The sequence below is a fragment of the Zosterops lateralis genome (genome assembly GCF_965231275.1).
Source record: "Zosterops lateralis genome assembly, chromosome: 3".
NCBI lineage: Eukaryota > Metazoa > Chordata > Aves > Passeriformes > Zosteropidae > Zosterops > Zosterops lateralis.
In genome coordinates this window covers 19,098,163-19,113,376 of record NC_139764.1, presented here as the reverse complement: position 1 = coordinate 19,113,376, position 15,214 = coordinate 19,098,163, and the positions used below count along the sequence as shown (strand labels likewise).

The 15,214-nt window shown below is 34.6% G+C and overlaps 1 protein-coding gene across 1 annotated transcript in view; it reads right to left on the bottom strand.

Annotated features, from left to right (window-relative positions):
- Positions 1–15,214, bottom strand: part of SPATA17 (spermatogenesis associated 17) — a gene marked incomplete at its 5' end in the record, with an annotated part of 86,102 nt that overhangs the window by 55,468 nt on the left and 15,420 nt on the right. The window contains 1 exon segment of the mRNA XM_083858256.1: positions 13,227–13,330. Within this exon segment, the coding sequence (XP_083714382.1) occupies positions 13,227–13,330 (104 nt within the window).

Genomic DNA, 15,214 nt, shown 5'->3' with positions numbered 1-15,214 from the left:
GATAATCTCATTCTATTTTTGTAAGTGATCTGTCTGTTGCATGGTTCATAGCTGGAAAAGTACTGCTTATTAAAATGTTATAACTCAAAAATTGGGTAATTATTTTAGCACATAATCTTTTCTTTATCTTAAAGCCTATCTCAATATATTAACAGCATCTATTGCATCTTCCTAAAAACCTGGCTTCCCATATAAATTTAATCCAATCAGACTTTCTCCCTCACACATTTTTATGAAACAGCTTTGTAGGGGAATTCTTTGGATATTTTATCAAATGTAATGTCTTATAGTGATCTGAAAATTATCAAACAAATTAGAAGAATATCAGTGTTAACTACGGCAAGTTTAGGATGCATTTTTTTTTACTAAAAACATGAATATACTGGCTAACACAAAGTCTGTCGTCCTTGTCATAGGGAATGTTTCATGCATTTGAAAATAGGCATAGAATTATCAACATATGCGCTCAAACCTCACAATTAAAAATGATCTCGTGTAACAAATCTGTTAAGTAGCTACTGAATTGTTAATGATAAAATTAGTTGCTCTATATAGTTCGAAAATAAAAAAAAATTCATCTGACAAGGTAACTTATTGTTATTCTGATTCTTCATTATGCAGTAGGCAATGGTGTTGGTTCCTGCTATGAGATGCAAATTCAGTTGACAGTGCTCCTGCTGTCTGTATAAAGGTTAAAAATACACATATAATATTGTTCCTGGCACTTTTGGAAAGGTCTGCAAGTGATCATTTCAGTAATATACAGATTTTAATAATTCTGCATAGAACTTCATCATTTTACAAATTCACACTGACCTATGTTTATTAAGTTTATCAAACTATTGCATTCTGTTTGCATTTCCACTGGCATTCTGTGGTCCTTTGGCCAAATAATATTGCAAAATTATTACATTAACAAAGGAAACGGCATCCAATAAAAACCAATAATTAGTATAGTTGCCTAGAGTATCCAGAAAAAGTATTAAGTTATTGTGATTTTGAACAGTTCAGACACCAAATCATAAAATTCCTGCAACAGAAGCAGTAGGCAACCTTAGCATACAAGGAGATAACCTAAATCTATTTAATCTTCCTGACTATATATCATTCTTCCTGCTCAAATACAGAATATGGAAGGTAAAATAAAATTAGTGAGACAATAATTTTTCATATACCACGGCATGCCACTTGATTTTACATCACATTGGTGTAGGTGAGAATGGAATATAACCTGCCATGATAATAATGTTTGACTCAATCGATTAAATTTGGGAAAACAATGAAATATATCTATAGACCAGCCTAGGATGTAAAAATAGTTTAGAGAACTCTGTACTTTGAAGGCAAAGTTTTAACAGAACACACATACTACATAATCAAGTTAGCTATGTGCCATCAGACAGCTTGCTCATCCTCAAAAATTTTCTCATTTTTTTGAATGAACCTCTTAAGATTTAGTACACAATACAGGGCAGCTATGTAACTCTCTTTTCCTCTCTACCATGATGTATAGTCTTGTATGTATCCTGACAGAATTCCTTGACCAAAATATTTGATCTTACTGTCTGTGAGTTCAACCACAAATAGATTTCCAAAATTCTTACTAATTTTAAATGTCAACGTTTACATGAATCCATTAAATAAATTAATCATAATTCTCTTCAAGATGTGGAGGAATATTACTGCTCTGGATATCACTGTAGGGCAGTGAAGAGGAAATATGAAAATTTTGTGGTTTTCATATCATTAATGTGAAAAAATTAAAATAAACAAAGACAATGTGTAGGCATATGAAAACACCCTGTATCTTTTATTATTATTAAGTTTACAGAACAAAATTCATAACACCTTAAAATTCCATTATAATTTGTGCATAATAGCACATAGTCTGTCCATCTCCCCTTAATCACATAGTGTGCCGTGCCAATGGAATTAAGTGACACACCAGTTCCACTGTCAAGGGCCACAGTGTGATCAATACACGAGTTGGAAACGTGATGAACATGGTGGTGAAGGGCACACAGTGAATGAATACCACTTGCAGATCAGGAGATCAGGGCACAGCATGTACCAGATGATAGGGAAGAACAGACGGATGCATCCTTCTTATCCTTTCAATTTCCACTGCTGCACATTTAATCAAGAGAGTGCAACAGCCTTTCAAGCTACTGATTTCAGAGGTAGCTTGGAAATAAAACCAGAGTATTTTCCTAATCCATTATGCAGAATCTTCCAATTAAGGTTTCAGTAACAACTAATACAGAATTTTTCCTCACATATACTAAAAACCTAAATTTCTTCATATATAGTCTCTTAAGATTATTCTATTTTCTCAAAACATGCAAACTTCTTGGTCCAAATGTTTTTCCCTTGTGTGTATATATCCTTAAGGCAAATATACTTTATCCTCATTGGCAGCAGAAAATGCTGTGAAGTTTAAAACAATTTTTGTAAAAGGTCCAATCTAAACAATGATTTTCCAGCTTAATTATTTTGATTTAATTTAACTGCAAACCCCACCTATTAAGGTTATGGCATAAGAGCAATGCAACACCGAAGCTTCTGTTGGCAGAGGAACCAGATCCAAGTATACTGGTCCAGCTTTAGTTATGCCCAGGTCTATACTGAAAAACCTAACCATGGGAAAAATGTTTTCACTCAATGTCTGTTTGCTATTGACCCCTTCATGAAAAATCAGCCTGATTGATTGGCTTTAATAGTGAAATTAGTATTTGGTGATTAGCTTAAACAGTGAAATTAGTATTTGAGGGTAACAAAGGCAATCTGGCCCAGAATGGATAACAGAGCCCCAACACAATTTACTCTGACAGCAGTTTAGCAGCAGTGGTCATTTTTAGCACAGTGTCAGTGCTAAGCTGCTAAGAGAGCAGTCATGTTCCTAATTTTTTCTGCAACATATAGAAGAGCATGTCTAACCACAGCCAAATACCATTGGAAGTTTTCTAGTGAATGTCATGTGAAAGTATCTGTTATCTTTTGGCACTGCAATTCCCAGAAGACTATATGTGCTACCATCTGCACAGTAATAACTAGAGGAAAGCTCACTGCTATGTTTTGCTACAGTTAAGCTGTTCCCAGGACTAGAATGAACTCATTTAAGCTAACTGTTATCTCTCTGCTGCAGTGCAGTACAATGTAGACATATCTGTACTTCTTTTACTTTAATATATGGTACTTGGCAACATTTACAATATTCAACATTATGTGATTTAGAAAGCAAACATGACGTTAGAGCTTCTAAAGGTCATCAGCTAAGTTGATTTTCCTTCTCAGAGTATTATGAAACAATTTGACTGAGGCCTACTCACTAACTCACATCCTTCACTTACTTTCACATAAAAGTCTGCATACATTGATAAATAAAATGGCACACTTTGTCTACATTAAACAGGTTTTACAACAGCAAGGCAGGGAGAGCTTTTATGTAATGACCTATTATGTATAGCAGAGCAGCAATGCCAAGACTCACAACTTTATAGTGATTTTTGTGGTACTCATGGTTTTCTCAATTTCATACTCATGGAATGGTGTAACTACTTGAGCATCTATGATGTCATTTTTATTGAAGCATAAAACATTATGAAAGACACAGTAAATGAATGTTTTTATTACATAGCAATTGTAATTATTTTGGGAGAGATCTGACACTTTTTTTTTCATGCAGCAGTGTAGCAGTAGTTTGTAAGTAGCACTGATTTCACAGCAGTGGCTCATAGCCAAACTGAAAATATCAACTAGATCCCAATTTTCAGAAGTGTTAGGAAATCTTATCTCTTACTGCCTTGAAAACTTTGAAGCAATCAACACCAGGAAAGAAAAAAAAAAAAAAGGCATTTTCAGTATGCCATGTAAAAACTTACACTCAGAATTAAAGTCTATTCTCTGAAATTTTGGGTTTACCTAATAAATGAGATTACACTTAATCATAGATTTCAATTCCACGTGTCTAAAGAGTACATCCAATATATTCTATTGTCTGTACCCAAGAACATAAACTTCTGGTCAGAGTACTAAATCCTTCCTGATGGGCCAAACACAATGCTGTAGATGGTTGTGAGGCCTCTCAACACCAAGTACAAGTAGGCAAATGAGTGCTGCATCATTTTGGGTGCCATGCAAGCTGAAAGAACAATTCAGTTTGCTACATGAGGCTGTAAACATTTAGAGAACTGTTAGTTAATTGAAAAAAAAAGAAAAGAATCCCCTACTTGGAGAAGAGCGGTGGAAAATGTTGCTTTCTTGAAACACTGTTTTGTGATTTTGTTTGAAGTTAGCAGGAATTGTGAAATTCAAGGTAAAACATTGGGATTTAGCTCCACTGACAAGGAAAAAACAGTTAATGGACTCCTGCAATTATCCCTACAAGGTGAAGAGTCTGAGGAATTTGAAATGGGTATAATTATAAGTAAAATTTTCTCACAGTTTAAGGAAAGCCACGCTCACAATATGAAGAATTATGCCCTTTAAAGGAGGTATCCCAAGCAGGAATCATCGATATGAAGATCTTTCATGTGATAGAAAACATTCATACAAATGAATACATAAACTGACAGAAGAAAAATTATTTTTTAAAACTTCCTAGGCATCATAACTGCTGAGTTCTAATGCTGATAGTATTTTAAAGGACATTTGAAGGTCTGTCTAAAATGGCAAGAAAATAATTTTAAGCAGAGACAATATGATCTCGTTGTTCATGTCCAGCACAGTTTTCAGTCTAGTAGAGCTGAATATAACGAGAAGTAATGGTTCAAGATAAAATGAAACTGTTTCAGTGGGGAACTATGGGACATACTTTGAACACCAAAGGTAAATAACCCCTGGATTAGAATAAAAAGGGTATTTACTGTATTTTGATGTTATTAAATCAAAACTAGATTGTTCAGTCAAAGCTTAATGGCCTTCTTATAGATACTGCTATAAATTGGGTATTGATAAACATCATATTGGTGATAGACCTGAAGTCAGACAAGGTCATCTGATTGCAAATAACATCATTTTTATTATTACTAGAACAAAAAAAAACCACTTTTTTGTAAATACGCACTACTGTTCTAGATTGTAAAAATAGAAGACAAATAGTCGTTCTGTTTTCTTCTCTGAGTGACCATTTCAGAGACTTAACTCTCCTTAGATAACAGAAAAGTCTATTTATAATGATCTAGAGAATCAAAAAACAATTAACTAAGACAATTTTTTGATCCCCTTTTTTCTCCATTTTGGACAATTTTTCCTTTAAAAGAAAACAAAAATATGCTTATGAGACTCTGTATACTTCTTTTCATCTCATGCAATTCTATGATATCTCATGGGACATTATAGGATACACCAATATAAAGCAAAGGACTGTAATTTTCCATGGTAAAAAAATCTGAAATGCCAAAAAAAGAACAATAAGCCTTCATGTCCCCAGCCAAAAAATAATTATGAACTTGGAAAAAAGCAGTGCATAGTCACCACACTCCCAATAACAAAAACAACTGTGTTGTGGCTCATTTTAAAGGTCTTCACTGCTGTAGTTTCTATATCTCTGACATAAATGAGAAATTATAAAGGGAGTCTAATCTCAAAAGCTTTTCACTGGGTAGAGCCAAAGAACACTTTATTCTGTTTGGCCTTCCTTAACATTCTGCTATCTCTGAGCATTTTGCTGAATTGTGAGGAATGCTACTTTTTTGATAAAGAGTTATGAAGTATGGGAACAGTAACTGGCAACTTTCTAGCAGCACTCAGACACAGTATCTTACATTGTGAATAAAACAAAATAGTGATGTTAGATCAAATAGGCTGTTGTGTGACAGCTAAGAAAAATAACATTCACGCCTTTTACTTTTTTGTTGTTGTTTGTTTGTTTGTTTGTTTGTTTGTTTGTAGCTCTCAAAAATAAGCTTCATTGTAGCATGTTCTGGAAAATCCATATGTGTAAATTAAGCACTCACTAATATACCTGCAGATACACTCACATATGAGCTGGAATACTTGGAGCACACATAGAGCAAACTTAGTTATATAATCGTATTTAAGATGCTCCTAAAAATAAAAGACATATCCAATTTTCTTCTGTAACACATAAATGAGTGTATTTAAATTTTATGCTTCATAATTAAACTGAAAATAGCACAACAAAAAGGAACCATCACCTTATTATAATAACAATAGAACTGCTTTAAGTGAGTTGAGTAAATGGCACATAATATTTGTCATACTTCTAATGACCTAAACAGCTGAAGCGACTATGACACATGAAAAATATTTATATACTTCTTCAGGAGTCTTTAGTGTTCAAGTGGTAGAGCCCTTGCCTGATAACCTCGTATAGCCTGTATATAGATGGCCTGTCATGTCCCTACAATTAGATAAACCAGAACTGCTATAATGTAATCAGTTACAACCTGAAAATTATATTTTGAAAATCAAGTTTATTAATATGTAATCTTTAGGTAATCATATTTATCCTCCTAATTTACACAATATTTATGATAGTCTACATGTCCTTGAAATAGGGAACAGGGACACTACACTATGAAAAAGTGGTCTAGCTGCTGGAGTTCATAAATTTTGTTCAGCTTTGGATGAGTTCAAAGAATTGCCATGTAAGAAAAGCCTTACAGAGGGAATTTATCTGATTATGGCAGTAATAATTACCCAGCTGTTTATTGCAGATAGAGAAATAATTCATGTAGGCAATAGGCCGTGGTGGCAATGACACTCCGCATTTAGTAAATATGCAAACTGTTCATTTCTAATTAACCAAGCTAGAGGATGCCCTTATTAAATGTATAAACTAAAAGTGCCTTCCTGACAAGTGATGAATTGTTACATTGCACAAACTCTTGCCACAGAATTACTGGAGTGAACTTGGGGCTTAACTTCATTAAGAGATCTTGTGGGATAGTTAAATGAGGATGGACAGCATAACAAGACCTACCTGACAGTCAATGATATGTTAGAGCTTAATGAAACTGTACCTCTTCCCCTTTTCTACTTATTTTACAGTGAAGATCCTGCTTCAGACAAAATAGAAGACTGTGAAGTCTGTCTCTATGAGACAGTTTAAAAGACCAAGATTAGTCAGTCTTTGTCCACAGAAAATGTTTTATGAGCTGTCAGTAATTCTAACAAACCTCTTACAAAATAAAAAAAAATCTATCCAGACACTACAGCACCTTCAAAGCTCACAGGCATAGAACTATTGTTATCCTACAACACTGTGTTGTCACACCTGTTTTATTCTACCTTCATCAAAACTAATCATCTGCACCAGAGACTATTTGGTCCAATGAGTGTACACAGGGATCTCAGATTTCTTTCTAAGCATTCAGATGATTTTTTTTTTGATACAAGTGAAATAAAGCTTCATGTTTAATCTGTTGATCTTAATGGTGTGTTTAGTGCTATATAAAAATACATGAGAAAATATTGCCTTCATGTCAATGAAGACTTCAGTCTAAGCAGCTACTTACGTTACTTACAGCGTTCATGTTTATTGCAAAACTTCAACTATTTACACAGAACTAGCTAAAAACATGGTAAAGACTGCTTCCATTCCTTGCTCAAGAGAGACATGGACAGAATAAAGCTCATGAATCATGTGAGCTGAATCTGTGCTGGAAGTTCAGCTTACTGTGTAAATATAACAGTTCCTACCTTAACCTCACTGTATTCAGGAAGTGCTTTCCCATGCAGTTAAAACAGGCCATTGACTGCTCTATAACTTTAGACACTTCATTTCAATTTCATGATCAACCCCGAAAGTTCATTTTTTATTTCTTACCTATTCTAACAGCATCAGGTTTGTGGCCACAGAAGTACTCTGGGATTCTCAGTAAATTACAGTTTCAAGATTCCTAGAAATCCAGCAGATACACCTAAAATCCTCAGGAAAAGGCATAGATGTCTTAAATTACGTGACCTACTACTCCAAATTAATATTTAAATATAAGAAAGCATACTTGGCACTTGTCTCTATTTCTGAGGCTCACAGAGAAAGCTGACAGGGTAAGTTTACTTCTAGAAAATTCAAATTACAGGTAAGTTAAAAAGCATAATGTATTTCCTCTCCATATCTTTGAAGACAAGTAAAAAAAGATGGGTTGAAGATAAAGTAGTTAATTAAACATCAAGTGAAAGACAACATTGCAAAAATGAGGGGTTTATTGTGGCAAGAATTCTAAGGAGCTGTCTGAAAGGCTTTGGCACTAATTGAAAATAGACTAGAGAATCAATTGCTTCTGCAGTCAATGATGAGGAACATTTTAATTGAATTATAAGACAATATATACATTCTTCAAAACACTCTGACACTTGAGAAAATGGCCAGCACATGGACTTTATAAAAAAGGAGCAGACAGGTGGAGGCTGAGCAAGTTCTCCTCATATTATTATGACAAAAAATTATTTATTTCAAGTCCACACCATGGAAAATAGCCATACCTCAAAACTTTTAAGAAGTCAAGTACTTGCCATGTTAAAAGAAAATATACTTCAGAAATAGTATAGTAATCTAGAATAAGATAATCTTACCTTTTTCCATACTGCATTCTCAGGCATATTTACAGAATAGCTAAACATTGGATTAGATCAACAGCAACATGTAGGTACTCTTTCATTTCACTCTTCATTAGGGTTATGAAAAAATCAAGCTGCACAAATGATTTGTGAATATACATATCGCCAGGGAAGTGATTTTTATCGCTGTGTATTATCTATTTCCCTGACATGTCTTGAAGACCTGGAAGTTTTAATGATGACTGTGAAACTAAATCTGCTGATAGAACAGCTAGTCAAACTTGGATCAAGTTTGCTTGATGCTCTCCAGGAAGAATTTGGTGTTGATCCTGCAAGTGTGTGAAATTTCTGATTTATAAACTCAACAATGCTTACATAAACTATGACGATTATTAAAAGTAGATTCAGGCCTTAGTTTGCTACCTTTAAGTCAGTGTTTGAACTACCTGCCTTGGTTACATAAGAACTCCAATGCTACTACTTTGCCACTGCTTTGTTAGTTTTCTGATACTGCTATCTTTACCCAGTTCTGTACCTACGGAAAAATTTAAATGGTGCCATTCATCAGTAAATGGAGCAATACATCCCAAAATCTTATCTCTACTTGCACACCTGACATATAGCAAAGTTCCTTTACTATAGTTTAAAGGCCAGTGTGTAGATAACCTTAGGCAAAGAAGTGCAAGTTAATCACACAGTTGGGCAACTGACATCATCCATAAATTCTTCAGATGTAGTGGCACCAGCATGCTAATTTATGTGAAGTGATGTCCATTTGCTTATCATGGACTGGAAACTGTTTCACATAAAAAAATTCTAATGCATCATATGGAGTTATAGCCTATGCTAATTGCTTTTGGCATATTTCCCCTTGTAACCATTTAGCCACTCTTGGAGATGGTAAATGCAGCTTTAAGAATGTTTCAAAAGAAAGTATTTTCCCTTAAAATTAAATACACTAACTGCACTGAGAAGTAATGAAATTTACTTTCATGCATCTATTTATAAATGAAACCATCCAACTAATCCATATTGAGATAGAATACAGTATATATTGGTACTTAAATAAAAATGGATGCTACAGATGAAGATTTATTACTAAAATGTAAATAACAAAATGTAGTAAAATACACATTTAAGAACAAGTTTCTTACTTGTTTCATTAAGAACTTCCTATATCTTTTAGGCAAAAGATAACTCAGAATTAATGAACCCATTAAGCTAAACTGTACAAACGTTAAGAAAAAACTGAGTATTTCCTTATGTAGACAGAGTTTAGGGTTCAAATTTGTTCTTCTTCATCTCTGAAGGGATTCTTTCAAGAATCAATGTAACTCCTAGGGACTCTACTGGGGACACCAGCAGCCATCAGACCTAATGGTTCTATAGCAATGGGAAGTAATAGGAATGCTGGAGGAATTTAGCCAGTCTGGGAGCTAAAGCTGAGCATTATCTTCAGTTTGTACAAAGGCAGCGCCTTAAGTCTGTTAAGTCTAAGAGTGCCATAAGCAGTCTGTTAAGAGAGTGGAAACTCACACATAATATGACTATTATTATTTAATTATATTTTAGGTCAATTTCTGTTAAATCAATTTCTGTTAAACTTAATTACATTCCTCTATGGCTTTAAACTGGGGCAGCTTCTATTAAGTTTACTTTATCCTGGGGTTTTCACACTAAAGACAAACGATAAAGGTCTGGCTACTAAATGAGGGCAGCTATTAAATAAGGACGGTTTGTATTAAAGCTGAATGGTAAAGATGTGGCTACTGGTTGAAAAAAACACTTAGTAAAACAAGTGTCCTTTATTCAACAAAACTAGGGTAAAGGAGGAATGAGAAGGAAACAAACTTTGGTCAAAAACTCTTTAAAGATATTCTTATAAGAAACTTAACAGAATATGCAAAGTTTCATGCGAATTTCCTCTTAAGTTTCTCTTACAAATGAGTGAGGGATGATTTGATGTAGGCTCCTCCTTAATGAGACAGAAAACTTGGCACAAATCCTGGCTCTGGTGTCAAAAAGATAAAAGGACTTGCAATGTCATTTTAGATAGGTGTTGACAAATAAAAATTCTGCCAGTATTACTTTAGAATAGAAAAGATAGAGAATGTACAGTGTAGTTCAATCAGAATTACATCATAATTTTAGAAAAAACAAATCTTAAACAAATTTTTGAAATTAAAAATATCTTTTGATTTTTTTGTAGGGGAGGCAGGGACCAGTTTCATGTATTCACGTGCATTATTTCATGTTCCACGTTGTGTTGCTTTATGGTGTTCTAGAGATGTGAAACACTCAAAGGCAGCCTAATCTGAGTGCACAGTGCATCACTCTCTCTGTCCATCAACAAATAAATTCCCATAACGTTGATATCTTAATAAAACACAGCCATTTTATAAATGCATTCCTTCTATTTCTGACAATTCCTTGTGTTTTTACAGTGGACACTTGCAATAATTTTTATAAGCAAAAAAATGTTTATGAACTGTGAGGTTATACTTGTCCAGAGCCAATGAGATGGCTAATGAAAATATGAGGAGAGTCTTTCCTCCACCTGGCTCAATATTCCACATAAGAAACATAGTGGGCCACCTTGGGGCCAAAGTAGTTGGCAGCAACTTAGCCCAATGACAGGAAAAATCTGTTTGGCTGAGGGCCTACACCTAATCCTCACTAAACATCTGTTAGATTTCATAAGAAGAATGTTGAAGGTGATATACATATTAGTTTTCAAATGTACCCCGGTAAAGGGATTACTGCAGTGATTCTTGATTGCGCTTGGGAATGCATGCATTTTAAAAACTGAAACAATAAAAATAAAAACTGAAACATTTGTCTAAATTAGCCCAAAAATTAATTTTAACTTTTTTTAACTGAAAAGATGGGGGTTTTTTTCACCTGAAAGATATGCATTTCTGTGAACTCTGGAATGCAGAACTCAAATTAGCAAAACATCAATACATCAGTTGCCAGGTAAGAGCTCACACAGACCAACTTTGACACCTTTTGTAGTACCTGAAGTCATACTTCTCATCTTACCTGTTAAAGAGCACAGAAGTGTTTCTTGGTTCAAATATGTATACAATGCATAGGCTTTATTGTTTTTAACTACCTAAACTAAATACTAGGAATTCTATCAACGTCAGAATACTGAAAACCTAATATTTTTGTAGTCTTCCAAAGTTAGGTATACCCAGTAGCAATCTATTGTCGGTGTGGGGAAATAAAATACAAAGCTCCAAACAATCCATGTTCACAGTGCAGGAGTGCCACTTGCTATCTTGTTTTGTCAGCACACATCAAAGGTCAATCCAAGCAACAAGTTAGGAGCCATGGTATAGGTTTAGGCAGGGAATGGAGAAGAATGATAGCATGATTATGAATAGAGAAGCAGGTTATGTTTTTGCAGTTCGTCCAGTGATACGGATTTTAAGCCAGAGAAGTAATGGCTTCACTTATTTTCCAAGATTTGGTCTAGTCTTCCTAGGATTCTACCTTTTCAAGAAGAGAGAATATTTCAAGGATTTCTGATCAAGAAAATACCATTGAAGTTATAACAGAATGTTTAAGTGTGGTTTTGCTGAGCTGTGACCCAACTTTCTGCACGGAATACACTAAATGAATAATAATGAGAGATCTGAGGTAGGTAACTATCAGTATGGTTCATTATAGGTAACAATGTAATGCACAACAAATAATGTTGTGATAAACGCAGCACCAGCTGTACTGTGGAAGAATAATATCATTACAACCAGCATACAAAGAAGTTGGATAATTCTGGCTTTTTTCATATATAACTCATGTTGCTTTACGTAAGTCTGCCATGTGATTTAGACAATATTTCTAGAAATCCTGGTTTACTAGAATCCCGTATCTTTCTGTGCTTGAGAAAGCAAAGATTTGTCTCAAACATTCTGAATGGCAAACACTGCATGGATTTTGTCCAACAGCTTTCATTTACACTGAGAGTAATGGTCATGGTCACCCAGCATTTTGTCTGTTTCCACTGTTATCTGAGTAATGGTCATGGATCAGGACATCAAATCCACTAGAGGGAAATAATTACCTCTATTTCAGAGAGGTTTCAGCTTAAATACAGGGAAAGACAATGGATGAATGAGAGAAATAGAGTAAGAACATAGAGCAACAACAGTTCTAGAAAGAAATCTGACAGGCTTCTGTAACTATGAAAAGAATCAGCTTCACTGTATCCACACCAGTAACTTTCCCAATTAATATTTATATTATGGCTCATGAAGGAAACTTAAATCCAAATCTGCCCTTGCATTCATTGTCAATAATCCATATTCAAAACAAATTATAAAAAGAAATTTTTGGTTAGCTTGTGTATACTGAGGAAAAAATCTAGTTCAACAAACCATTTAGGGCATAATAACCTATAAGTTCTGAGCATAGGTGAAGAGCCAAATCCATTTTTATTAAACTAGTACAAACCCAGAGCACACCTAAGTAATTCAAATAAATTTTTCTGAATTCATAACAATGTAAGTGAGAATAGAATGTGGTGCAACATGAATAGGCATAGGATAAAGAGAATGATGACTGATAAATATATATATATATTTGATAATGGAGGGCAACCTACACTCAAAGAAATAGTTTAATTAGTGTCACAAACTTTCTAGAAATAAAAAAGAGCAAATGAATGCTTTACCACATGGAGCTTTTATCTTTACCTGACATACTCGTTATTCACAGAAACAGCTTTCAGGTATTTCTTCAGTGCATAAAAACTATGGGTATACTTCCGAACGTAATAGCCGCGCCATGTTTTCTGGATCTGGAGGAAATAAATATTTGCTTAGTATATTTCAAATCAAAAGTTTGCATGGATATCAAATATATGTATTATATCCCAAGTACCTCTTTCATTAAAAGTGATACCAAGTAGAAGCACCTGTAAGTTTCAATGAGGAAAATTAGTGTAGTTGTAACATATTGTAGCACTGAGTTACCACCTCACCTACATCTCCTGCAACACTTTCACCTCTGTGCTCTGCAAAGGTGTAATCTGAATAAAAGTTCCTTCCCAGGAACTCAACGAATCAGACTTTCTGGAAAGTTCATTTATAAATTGCAGGTCTTTCATCTCCAATGTAAAATGATACATGCCTATTTGTTCTACATTAGTTTTGTTCTTCTCAAGAAATAATATTCTCTTGCATAACATAGAAAGCCTAACCTGGAGAAGAAAAGCTCAAATTCTAATCATGATGTTTCTGTAATCATTCCCTGTTTTATACCAGCTATCTGCTTTTTGGCACGGCAAAGTAACCATTAAGAATGGACAATTAAGCATTGGAATGGCTGTCCATGGAGGTGGTGGAGTCACAATCCCTGAAAGAGTTTGAGAAACAAATAAACATGGCAGGTAGTGCCATGGTCTAGTTGATGAGGTGGTGATCAGTCGAAGTTTGGACTCAATCAATTTAGAGACCTTTCACAACCTAAATGATTCTGTGATTCTGTAATTAGGTAAAAAGCTAGCAGGACTGCCATTTGGTGAGTTATATTTATCCCTATGACACAACATGTAGAGGTGAAAGATGTAACTTGTTCTATTGAGTCATGCTGAGGGCTGCTCTTGCTCCTGATTTTCTTTGCCATAAGAGGTAGAGTGTATTCTGGATCTCTGCCTCTGAAAAGCAGAGTAACCATCTTTTCCTCTCTTCTCAGCGTCTAGTTCCTCCATTTAAAATTCCTCCATCCTTGAATTTATTATTAATTTTCCTGCAAAATATTCTTTATTTTCTTCATTGCATTTTGTCTCCTTTTTTCAACTCAATATTTTTCTACTTTAGTCTCCCAATTTCTATCTTCCAGTCTACAGTAGATTAGTTTGCTCCAACATCTACCTCTTTGACCTTTATAGCTTTGAAATTTTGAAACACATAACAGCTGAAATGCAGAATCTACATTTAAAAAGCAAGAAGATGGAGGTTTTACTATCCAGAAGCTACTTCACTTCTCTAAATGCATAGAAGAGTAAAATGTTGCAACATACTCAGAACCCTCCTTTTCCTGTTGGCACGCAGCTACCAGACTTTGCAAGAATTTAAACAGTTCAGTGTGTCTATAAGGAACTTTTTTTTTCTTTACATCAACCTCTCCCTTTCCAGAAGCAAGGGATGACTTTTTAAGTGGAGTGAAATCCATATGGTTATGCTATTGGACTTTTTTTTCTTGGCCTACCTCTTTCTAAATAAGTACCTTTTTTATTAAAAAAAAAAAAAAAAAAAAAAAAAAAAAAGGTGCGGGTGGGGGAGAATGTCATTGGGTTTGTGTTTTATTCAGGAAGACCACAAATTAAAAAAAGCTACAAATTGCCCACATTATCAGTAACCATTGCACTCAGTAATTTCAGAATCTTTATCATCAAGTCTTGGGAGTGCTCTTCAGTTAGAGGCAAAATTCTCTCTACTCCTATCGGTTCCAGTGCAGTCCAATTCTGTACCACTGTAACAAGTGACAAAAGTTTTTGCAATTTTTCCACCTCCAGAGTTTTACTGGAGCCATCTAAAAGGAGACCAACTAAAGCAGGGCTGAATATTTCATACTTTGGCACCATTTTGCATTCACAAACCCCCAAACACTACTCTTCAAAGTAAAAACCAATATTTGGCCTCAATCGACGGCACCTTGCTGTACAGCTATGATTGTCTTT